We start from the raw sequence: 11,805 nt of genomic DNA, 5'->3' as shown, positions 1-11,805 counted from the left end.
CCAAAATAAAGGAAAAAAATGCCCAAAATTCTAAAACCCGCACCAGGATCCAAAATGTTACAAAGCAAAGGCCTATGAGACTGATAGCAGTTTCTTTTTTTCACTAAGATCTGAATTTCCAACTCCTCATTTAGTTCCAGTTGCCATTCCTCAGATTTATCTTTCCAGGTCCCTTCCTTTTTTCAGTGAGCTCTCATTTTACTCATAGAGTGTTACTCTCTTAACATGCATGACCATGTAGAAGTAGTCACAGAACCACAAGAAAGGGAAATCTCACACTGTGCTTAAAGCAGAGCAAGAGGTGATGAGGGAATGATAGCAGTTGCACAGTAGCTTCAATGTCGATTGCTAACACAACTTCTTTGACAGAGCTAATTGCTAGACAAAGAAGAAGTCAGTGTCCCAAGTGGCTGCACATGCTCAGTTTAACCTAACAGTAAAACTTCACTCCCACTTTGGCCCAAACCACCATCCTGGCCATTTTCTCTCTTACCCACCAATGCTACTGATTATGCCTCCTTTATGTGCAGTTCCATCCACTCTCAGTTCTCCAGGTGACTCAACCCCCTTTTCTAGGGTCTGTCACTAACTACATTCACTTTAGGTCAGTATAGCCCTGCTTTGTGGTGGTGTGTGTGTCTGTGCTTCCTTTCATTATATATCTCAATTCCATTGCTACAGATCTCTACCCTGAAGAGATAATGGTAGCAGTGAGCACACTACTGCCAGCTTTCTAGATTCATCATTATTTGTTTAATGCAAGGTAGGTTTATCTTTAGTGAATGCCACAACACAAAAGAAACCTACTTGAGCTTTCTCAAAGTATAAATATGGGAACATCTTACTATCTGTTGCTTCTACATTTGGAGTTTATAAGTTCACAGAGGTTTCTTTTTCTTCACTTAATATCAAGATGTGTTAATACCAGTACTACTGCTTAATTTATGATTGAGGGTCTCTACTCATTTGAGAGCAAGGAGGATGAAAGTGTAGCTGGTCAGAAAGAGGCAAGAATACTCGATAAAAAGAATTATTACGCACATTTGTCTTGCCTGTTTCATCTGAGACCACTCACTGATGATCCTGTTCCTTCAGTACTCATGTCATAATGCTGTTCTTACTGTCCTGTTACTTTCAAAGCCTCAGTGTAAGCCTCTTGCACAGCCCCTCCTCCCCCTCTTTTGTTACAGCTTTACAGCCAAAACTCCCTTCACTGGTTGAATCGTTCATCCTGTATTAGCGCGGCTGAATCACGACCCAACGACGGCCTCGGGAAAACACCACCCACACAATCCCTGCCACCCAGCCCCGTCGCGCTTGCGCTACCAGGGGCGAGATGTCCCCTCTCACCTCTGCCCTGCAGCCTGCCAGTAAGCGAGAGCTGGACGCTACCCACCGCTCCGGGAAAGACGTTTCTCACCGCGCAGCAGCATCTGCCAAGACGGGCCTAGCCCTCCCCCGCCCGCCTCAGCGCCCCAGGGACCCGGGCCCGGCCACTTTCTTGCTCTGGCCCTACCGCCGCACTGTCACCCCAACTCCCTTGCCCCGATCCCGGTGGAGAGCCGCCCGGCGGAGGTTACCGGAGCGCGCAGCAGCACTGTCACAGCAGACTGCCCCCGCGACAGCCGCGTCGTCCCCAACTTCCGCTTCCTGCGGGGGGCAGAGCGCTCGCGGGTAACGTCCCCTCCTTTCGCCCAATCAATCCCTGGTCCGTAGGCGGGGACGAGGCTTCGGTTGCTAGGGTGCGGGTTCGCGCGGCGGCACGACACGTCACGTCGCATCGCGTGACGTCTGGAGCGCTCGCGGGTGACGTCCCCTTCTCTGGCCCAATCAGTCGCTAGGCCGTGCGCGGGGATGCGGCCTCCGTTGCCAGGGTGCGAGTTCGCGCGGCGGCACGTCACGTCACGTCGCGTCGCGCTCGCGGCGGGAGGGTACGGCGCTCAGGTTGCTGTCGCCATCGCCATGGTGAGCGCCGGCGGGGCGTGGGGGACCGGGGCTGTGGCGGGCGGGGAGATCGTACAGCTCGCCTTCTGCAGGGGCGGCTGCCGATGCGTAGATCAGCCCCGAGGCGGGTGATGTGGAAGTGTCGGACTAACGGCGGAGGGGCCCTGCGTGGCTCCCCTGAGGCGTTGCGCTCCCCAGTGCGTGAGCGGGGCGGGGAGTTGCTGCTGGTGTCCGCTGCTTGCCAGGTCGGGCCGGCGGGCCCCCGAGAGGTTTGCCCTGTCTTGAGATGTGCCCTGGCCCTTCATTTCGCTAATTCCTGAGGGATCTTGTGGGGCGCAGTGGGCCGTGGATCATAAACTGTCATCAGGCCCTATTGATAACCAACTGGAAATGCGATTTTTGCGCCTGAGCCGCCCTGAATTAGGAACAAGCTAGTTCGGAAACTCCTGAGAGACTCATTGGGAAGACAGCTGGTGAATATACAAAAAGGAATACGTGTCAGGTACCACAGTCTTTATGCTTGGATGTTCTGTTTGGTAATGCAAGGAGGTGACAAAATGCTGTTGCATGGGCACTAGAGAATAACAGTTTGCACTCATAACACAGCTGAGTGGGACCCGTTTGCCAAGATGGCATGCAAAAGCCAGTGCTGCAAAGCTGATTAAAAGCTGGTAACACTGAGTCGTGTTTTGTACTCAAACCATATGCAGAATACATGTAAGAATTTGGCCAATGCACCTGCTAGCATTTGCAGCTTTAAATACCTGCCTCGGGCAGCTCAGATGTGCCTCCACCAGCTCGTGCAGCTACTTTGGTTGCTCCTTGCTTTCAGAATACAAACTCCAAATCATCATTTGCCTTCCTTCCCCCTTCTTACCCCTGCACAGCTGGCAACTTCAGACTATGTTATGAAGACTCTTTAGCAGCAAGGTAGACAAATATTATTCCTGTCTTGCCAACAAAGAAATTGCAGCACATAAAAGCCAGGTGACTTGTCTAAAATGATGCCATCTGGCTTTGATTTTGTGTATGTAGAAGTACATGGTTAGAGGAACATGAGTGTCCAGCTACCTTAGTTCTTTTTTCAAAGCTGGGGGGAAAAAACCCATGTGCCTCTGTACTCAGCACTGCTGAGGCTGCACCTCAAATACTGTGTTCAGTTTTGGGCCTCTCTACAAGAAGGACATTGAGATCATAGAATCACAGAACACTGGGGGCTGGAAGGGACCTTGAAAGATCATCTATTCCAACCTCCCTGCTAGAGCAGGATCATCTAGAGCAGGTCACACAGTAATGTATCCAGGTGGATTTTGAATGTGTCCAGAGAAGGAGACTCCATAACCTCCCTGGGTAGCCTGTTCCAGGGCTCTGGCACTCTCACAGTGAAAGTTTTTCGTTATGTTTATGTGGAACCTCCTGTGCTCCAGCTTGCACCTGCTGCCCCTTGTCTTATCATTGAACATCACTGAGATGAGCCTGGCTCTGTCCTCCTGACACTTGCCCTTCACATACTTGTAAAAATAAATGAGGTAATCCCTCAGCCTCCTCCAGGCTAAGGAGACCCAGCTTCCTCAGCATTTCCTCTGTAAGGGAAATGTTCCACCTCTGAATCTTAGTGGCTCTCCGTTGGACTCCTTCAAGCAGCTGCCTGTCCTTTTTGAACTGAGGGGTCCAGAACTGGACACAATATGCCACATGCAGCCTCACCTGGGCAGATTAGAGGGAGAGGAGAACCTCTCTTGACCTACTAACCACATTCCTTTTAAATACACCCCAGAATAACACCGGCCTTCTTGACCACAAAAGTACTCTGCTGGCTCCTGGTCATCCTGTTGTCCACTAGGACTCTCAGGTCCCTTTCCCCAGGGCTGGTCTCCATGGGGTGGCTCTTTCCCAGGTGCAACACTCTACACTTTGATTAAATTTCTCCCAGCCCAGCTCTGCAGCCTGTCCAGGTGTTGCTGAATGGCAGAATAGCTTTCAGGTGTGTCAACCACTCCACACAGTTTTGTGTCATCAGCAGACTTGCTGATGAATATACTGAATAGTAGTGGTCCCAGTACTGACCCCTGAGGGACTCCACTATATACAGGCCTCCAACTAGATTCTGTCTCATGGACCACAACTGTCTGACTTCTTTCCTTCAACCATTTCACAATCCACCTCACTATCCAATCATCCAGACCACACTTCCTTAGTTTATCTGTGAGGATGCTGTGGGACATGGTGTCACATGCCTTCCTGTGATTAGGATAAACCACATCCACTGCACTACCATCATCTGTCCAACTGATTATGGCCTCATTAAAGGCCATGAAGTTGGTTGAACATGACTTCCCCATGTTACCATTCTGACTGCTCCAAATGGCTTTCTTATCCTTGATATGCTAGAGCATATATATCCTTGGTATCACAGAGCTTCTCTCTAGAACAGTTCTTAGGAGTGGCTGGGGGAACTGGGATTGTTTAGTCTGGAGGACTCAAGAAGGCAGAGCTGAGAAACCTCATTGCTCTCTAGAACTCCCTGAAAGGAGACTGTAGTGAAGGGGGTGTTGATCTCTTTTCTCTGGCATCAGGTGATAGAACAAGAGGAAATGGCCTGAATTGTGCTGGGGAGGTTTAGATTTAGGAAAAAATTCTTTCCTGAAGAAGTGGTCAGGCATTGGAACAGGCTGCTCAAGGGGAATCACCATCCCTGAAGGTGTTCAAGAAGCATGTGGACATGGTGCTTTGGGACATGGTTTAATGGCCATGGTGGTGTTTGACAGTTGGACTCAATGATGTTAGAGGTCTTTTCCAGCCAAAACAATTCTATGATTCTATATAAAGACAGAGTTTGCAGTCTTGTAATTTTGACCACATACTTGAGTATATCTGGAGAGGAGCAATTCAGCTCACTTGAACAGAAAATGTTACCACTTGTATGTTCTATGTGTAATGTTGTTATTATCATCATCAGTTCGCTGGCAAAACCCCCCGTTTAGAGAGTGGTGACATGGAAATCCTCAGTTTAGACAGTGAGGAAAAATGAGTAATTGTTAAAACCACTTTGATTGACCGGTGGAAAAGAATGACTTCATGTTTTGGGAAATGCATCTTGGAAGAGAGGAACCAAGTCAGACATTTCTAGAGCTTGAAAGCAGTGAGTCCTGGGTTCCTCATGTTCCAGCATATCGTGGTGTGATTGGGTTTTCAAGTTTATAGAGGCAATGAAGCTTATGGGTTAACTGTGGAATACCCTTTGGTGTCCTGGTTCCCGAGTGAACTCCTGTAATCTCAACCATACTGGATTAGCTGGTAAAACAGGACAGCTTTGGTGAAGAGCTGGTGAAGGCAAGCCCTGAATGTCTCCACAGATGAATATTGCACACCACCTGTGGACAGCCTGTGCCAGTGTGTGACCACCCTTGTAATTAGTTTTTTTTAGGTTTACCCTAGTAATTAGGTTTTTTTCCTAATATGCAACTGGAATGTCCCATGTTTCACCTTGTGTCTCTTGATTTTTTTGCTATCACTGTGTACCTTGGAGTCCAGCTTCATTTTTCTGGTGTCTTTTGCTTAGGTAGTTGTAGACAGCAGTAGGGTCACCCTCAGTCTTCTCTGAGCTGTGCAGGCTCAGCTCTCTCAGGCTCATCTTGCCTGTTGTGTTCTCCAGCCCCTGACTGTTTTGGTGCTCAGTGGCTAAACACTAAAATCTGAAGCTTTTGTCTTTCTTCTGTTTGATCTGTGTCATTTGAATTAAGGGAGTAGTGTGCCTCTGAAAAGTGGTTTTGGCTGTGTGGTTGAACATTTTAGTGTCAGGTTCTGAAATACAGTGATGTAGTATATCCGGGTGGGATACTCTGTTAATCATTAACTACCTGGTGAGAAATGGTGGTAGTAGGGAACACATATTGCTGTGAGTCTGAAGGTTTTTCTCCATGAACACTGACCTTTAACTATAATTGTGGCTGCCAGGAATAATCACCAAAAATGCTATTTCCTGGAAGTAAACACTGTGCTAGTCCTAACATGTCAAGGTCACTTAGCAGTGTTTTGTGTGTGGAACCCAGTAGTTCTCTGCCAGCCAACAAAATCAAAAGAAAAGAAACAGCTGATGGGTTGATAAAGGGAGTCAATTTTGTATAGCTGGGCTTTGGAACATGCTGCTGCAGGTTGGTGTTAAGAGCCAGACCTTAGCAAGTATTTGAATGTATAAGGAGAATATTCCTTGGTCAGATGAGCAGATGCAAAAAGCAGAAATTATTATTTTTTCTTACACTAATGCCTAGAGGAGTATGTTCCAAGTAAGAGATAAATTCTTTGAGGTGGCTCTTGGAAGTTGCCCTGGAGTGGACAGTGCTGCTGGTCATTTAAAACAAGTGGAGGCACTGGCCTTCTTTGAGGCTCATTATTGACAAAGGCTGCATGCCCACATGTCAGCAGTTTTCCTGTATGAAAGGATTTTATCACCCGGGTTGTGGTGATCTGTGCTTTCTAATTTAGTCATTTCTACCTCTTCTTACAAGGTTACTGATTTTGAAGCATAGTGCACTCGGATGAGATAGAAGAGATGGCTTCTTTCTCTTCATTTCAGTTAATTCCTGACGTGTCAAGGTGCTCAACCTGTTCCTGAGCACTAGAGGGCGCTCCTGTATGTGTAAAGAAGTGACTCGCCAGCGCTCACAGCATCACAGTCTCTTAGGGGTTGGAAGGGACCTCTAGAGATCATCGAGTCCGACGCCCCTGCCAAAGCAGGATCACTCAGCGCAGCGTTCCAGAGAACCTGTTGCATGTTATTTGTTTGTGTAGGATTCTTCAATACTTTTAGCCACCTTAAGTAGTCAGGAATAGTGTGGCCAGCAGGAGTAGGGAAGTGATCATGCCCCTGTTCTCAGCGCGGGTGAGGCCACACCTCAAATACTGGCTTCCCTTTTGTGCCCCTCACTGCAAGAAAGACATTGAGGTGCTGGAGCCTGTCCAAAGAAGGAAACAATAATGGTGAAGGGTCTGGAGAACAAGTCTTATGAGGAGTGTCTGAGGGAACTGGGGTTGTTTAGTCTGGAGAAGAGGAGGTTGGAGGGAGACCTCATTGTTCTCTACAGCTCCCTGAAAGGAGGTTGGAGTGAGGTGAGGGTTGGTCTCTTCTCCCTGGTATCAGGTGATAGGACAAAAGGAAATGGCCTCAAGCTGCACCGGTGGAGGTTTAGGTTGGGTATTAGGAAAAATTTCTTTCCTGAAAGAGTGGTCAGGTATTGGAACAGGCTGGCCAGGGAGGCGGTGGAGTCATCGTCCCTGGAGGTGTTCAGGAAACGTGTGGACATGGAAGACTTGAATCTGAATCTGTGTAGGGGAAAAATGAAAATATTTAAGACTCCTAATTAAAAATAAATATTTTCAAATTTGGTTCTGAAAAAATTGCAAATTGAGAGCTGAAAGTTTGCCAGAGGAATGGTCTTCATAAAAGGATACCTTTCAGTATTGCCATCAACTTTAATGTTGGACCCATTTTTTAGCCTTTCAAAAATGTGTTTCCTGTAAATACAGTATGGGGTGGATCCTGTAGTGGGATGTGTATGGGTAGCTCCATGCACATATAGCTCTGTTTTCCTTTCTGGGGTCACAGGCAGACACTAAGCTCACAGTTCACAGCATTCAGAATGACCATGGCAGCATTAGCCTTACCACTGCTGACTAAGTGAAAGTGCCTAAACTTCATGCTTGGATGTAATTCTGTGAGATGGCTTGTGCTACAAATGCTGTTGTGAGTCAGGGAACAGGTTTGCTTTCATTAAGTTCACTGTCAGACTTCTCTTGAGTTAGGGCAGGCAGATAGTCACATGCTGAGTACTACTGACTACACTCAGAGGAATTACCTGTGATCATGTAAACCTGAGTGTAAGAATATAGCTTATGATCTGCAGCTTTATAAACATACATGAAATGGGGCCATATTCCTCCAAAGACAAAATTGGATACTTTGGGACGTGGTTTAATAGCCATGGTGTTCTAAGGTTGGCTGTTGAACTTGATGATCTTAGAGGTCTTTTCCTACCCAAACAATTCTATGATTCTCAGGCTAAACCTGTCAGTGAACAGCAGTGTGGCATCCTCCATGTGTCCCATAATTAGACAAAGAACATGAATCCTGTTAGGAAGTACTTAACCATAATTGCAGAGGGCTGGAGTTAAATGGTTGATGTTACATTGAGAGACTGGGGGGAGCAGGGAGAGGGGGAAGGTTATGTTAATCATGCCTACACACTTGATAGGAAGCTTGCAGAATTTACATAACCTAGTAGTAAAAGAAGATTTCTTGCTTGGTAAGTTGACAGAAGGGCAAGATAATTTTGCTGATGGAACTTGGGATTGCAGGTTCCTAAACCTGAGAAGAAAGTTTGTGGCCTTCAGCCTTCTAGATCTGTGTTCATCAGAACCCCTGAGAATATAAGGATGATTTACTGAACTGAGATCCCAGTGGAAGAGACACTAGGTTAGTGCTACAGAGACAGAAGTATTGCCACGTTACTTGGCAACAGATGCTCCAGGCAGCAATAGCCACAGGACCGCATACAGTCCAAAGAGCATCAGACAATCATAGAATGCTTTGGGTTGGAAGGGTCCCTAAATATGATCTAGTTCCAATCTATCTGCCAGGGGTGCTTAGGTACCAGTAATACTGGGATTCAGATCACTGTGGATCTGGAGGATATATCACCTTGTTTTCAGTGTGGTAAATGCAAATGTGGTTGGGTGTTTAACTCATTTAATAGATTTCCAAAGCTAATTAAGGATTCTAATAACTTAACCAATACTGAATTAGTTTGAAATAGGTAGGACTTTCTTTCTCCAGGAGAAGGATAAAAAGAGACATGCTTACAAATTTCAGCAGTGAATTTCTGAGTATGAGGTTTAGATTGCAACTCATCTGTAGTCAAGACATTGTCATGGAAATTGCAGTTGCCAGATGTTTCTCCATTTGAGAAGCGATCTTTTGATTGCATTTTTTTGGCTAAAGAAAAGGCTGTTGAGAAAGGGGTGGGAGGTCCAGCAGCAGCAAGAGGGCTGCAAAATTTGAGTTCTCAAAATTGTACTAGCTCATGTCAGGCGCATGAATAGGTAAGGAGGAAGAAAAGGAGTTTTAAGAGAGCAAATTGAGTGCTGTATCTGCAGCATGTTGCGGGTTTAAAGCTTTTTCCTGGAAAATACCCTGTGTTACAGGAACTGTGAAGCTAGAACACGAGTTGAGTAACACATCCTAATAAGCATGCACTGCTGAGGATTCGTTTCAGGCTCTAAGGTGAATTAAATGCTGAAAATGAGAGTGCTTTCTGCCACTCAGAATGTTATTTCTTAAACACCACCGGTGTGGAGGAAGTCTCTCCTTTCTCTCTTGCAAAATTGTTGCTGATGTTTAATGGCTTAGCTACTTTGCACTTGTTTTGCTTTCACAAATGGAGATATTTTTTTTTCTTGTAAAGAATTATTGATGATGGAAAACTACTTGTGGTGTGCAAACAGCATTTGTCATACGTCTGCTTGCGGTCTGTTTGCCTCAGAAAAGCAAAGTTTGTTTGAACACAGTTTATGAATGTGTGACCGGTAAGCTTTCCCCTGGTAGGTTTCAGCTGGATTTAGCAGAGGCGTAATGATGTCTGCCCAGGTCTCATAAGAATGGGGATGGGGAAGAAAATGCTTTAAAGCATCTTTAAAGAAAGACTTCAGTGTGAGCTCAACCCTGGTTAGATGTCAGAGAATCCAAGTGGCTATTAGCATTTATTAAATGCCTGAGCTGCGGCGAGTCTGTGGTCAAAACAGTCAGGGATGAGGGCGTGAGTACAGAGAACCAGGCTTTGCTACTTCTCGTGCTTGCAGAAGCACTTGTCATTCAGTAGTGCCAAGTAGTTCTAAAGAAAGGTTAGAGAGTAGTGGTTTGGAAGTGTAGTTGCTGAAGATTGTTGCCAGTTGTAGTTAAACATCTTTCTAATTCAGTCAGTGCAGTGCCTGGAAACTACAAAGGTAGACATGTTTGATGAAAAAGCGAGTGCTTTTTACTCTGATACAAAGTTACAGCACCTGTTTTGCTCACTATTCCTTTGTGCTCTGAGATGGCTTCTCAGTGTAGCAGTCCAGGCATGGATTGTATAAGAGGAAATGCAGCAGTCTGGTTTGTGTAAGCTGGAATTGGAAGTTACAGCTTTTATGACACAAGTATCTCTTTTATATACTAGTGCCCAGCATGGCAAGCCCTCCCATGTTACAGCTGGAGAAAAACACACAGAAAGTTCAGAGACTGCACAGAAGTTCATGAAGAGCTTGACTTGTCCTGTTTGATATGTTGACTTTTTATGTAACATTTTTGTAGAGATTCCAATTGTTTTAAGTGCTCTTTATTTTCCTTTTTCAGCTTTATAGATTTAAGATGTCCTTAGAGGAAAGAAAAGCACTCCTAACCTTTGGTTTATCTTTAATTTTAGCTTTAAAGATAATGCAAGTTACATTTCTTTGTGTTCTCAATTCAGAAGCACTCAGGGCTGCTTTAGCTGGGCTTAGTTCTGGGCCTGCAATTCCCTAGACAGAGGCACCTAAAAGCAAAATAAAGCAGAGCTATATGGATGTTAGAATGGGAGACCAGGAAAACTAATAAGTGAACCATTTCAAGCAAGCAAAGTATTTCTGGGGCTCTTAAAGCAAGTGGTGCTGTGACAGCGCTTGTGTCTGTGGCCTGCTGGGGGAGTGCAAGACTTTGAGTAGCTGCCTTTGAGGAAGGTGGAGATGAATCTGGCTGAAATTCCTGACTACTCCTCAGACTAGGAGTTTATCAGTGACTTTCTTTTAATTTGTGCTCAAGTCATCTCTGTACTGGGGAGTAGAGTTAAATCTGAGTGGTGATTGGTCTGGAAGATGAGTGATTGGTGATTTATGAACTTTGAGGAACTGTTTCAATTAATTACAAGACTTGGATCCCTGCTGTTAAAGGTTGATCATGTATCTCCAACAATAACTTCTGGACCCAGTTCTGAGAATAATGTTCTTGATGAAGGCAGCTGGTCAGGCTCCTCACTTCAGCCCACTGTCTGAAAAGCATGAGGCCAACGTCAGCCTAAGGACCCCACCAACACATACAGCAAAGAGGAAACACACATCCCACAAAGAGGAAAGACAGGGAGAAAGCTGTATGTTGACTGTCTGTTTCACCACGTTTGATTTCTTCACCAAAGTGAATGGTCAGCAAACTTCCATAGTTTTGTGATGTTTTTTATCTGTTTTCCCTAGAAGTACAAGGTAAATATATGTTAATGCATAAACAGGCTACTTGAAGTTGGAGTCAGTCAGCTTCATGATATCTTCACCTGAAAAGCCCATTGATACCATCTAATTTTCCTTAAAAGTATTCTTACTCTTCCAAAAGTGGTTTTGAGAGTGCCCCCAGCCTGGCTGGGGGAGGGCAGATTATGCCACAGATGTTTCTTTTAAAATGATTGCCAGAATTGTAAGAACTTTCAAGGAAATCTTTCTGGAAGGCTTTTTTTTTTTTTGGTGTGTATTTGGAGAAATACCCATTCAGTGTGAGCATAGTTCCTATCTGCTGGATCATCCTCTTCCCAGTAATTTTTGTGTAAACAGTTTGATTTTTAAGATTAGTTCTTAACTGCAGGTTTTCCCTGTGACAGCACAGTTACACAAAAGATACCAAGATGGATCCTTTTTGGCACTATTTTAGCTGTTAATGAGGTTAGTGCTGTCTTTTTGGTGCTTCACTAGGAGCTGATTCAGGTTCTTCAATTTTTTCTCTTCAATTTTTTTGCTCTCAGGTCTGATTTCACAGTCACTGAGTCACTGGGAAAACTGAAGGAGCAGCAGACACAAAGCTGCCCACTT

The 11,805-nt window shown here is 45.3% G+C and overlaps 1 protein-coding gene across 1 annotated transcript in view; it reads left to right on the top strand.

Annotated features, from left to right (window-relative positions):
• Positions 1 to 1,901: 1,901 nt before the first annotated feature.
• Positions 1,902 to 11,805, top strand: part of NME7 (NME/NM23 family member 7) — a 96,902-nt gene continuing 86,998 nt past the window's right edge. Inside the window, exon 1 of the mRNA XM_054163225.1 lies at positions 1,902 to 1,965. Within this exon, the coding sequence (XP_054019200.1) occupies positions 1,963 to 1,965 (3 nt within the window). The 5' untranslated portion in view covers positions 1,902 to 1,962. The remainder of the gene's footprint in view (positions 1,966 to 11,805) is intronic.

Source organism: Dryobates pubescens, chromosome 8, assembly GCF_014839835.1.
Source record: "Dryobates pubescens isolate bDryPub1 chromosome 8, bDryPub1.pri, whole genome shotgun sequence".
In the NCBI taxonomy this organism is placed as follows: domain Eukaryota; kingdom Metazoa; phylum Chordata; class Aves; order Piciformes; family Picidae; genus Dryobates; species Dryobates pubescens.
Note: the sequence above shows the minus strand (reverse complement) of the source record. Positions and strands in the feature narration are given on the sequence as shown.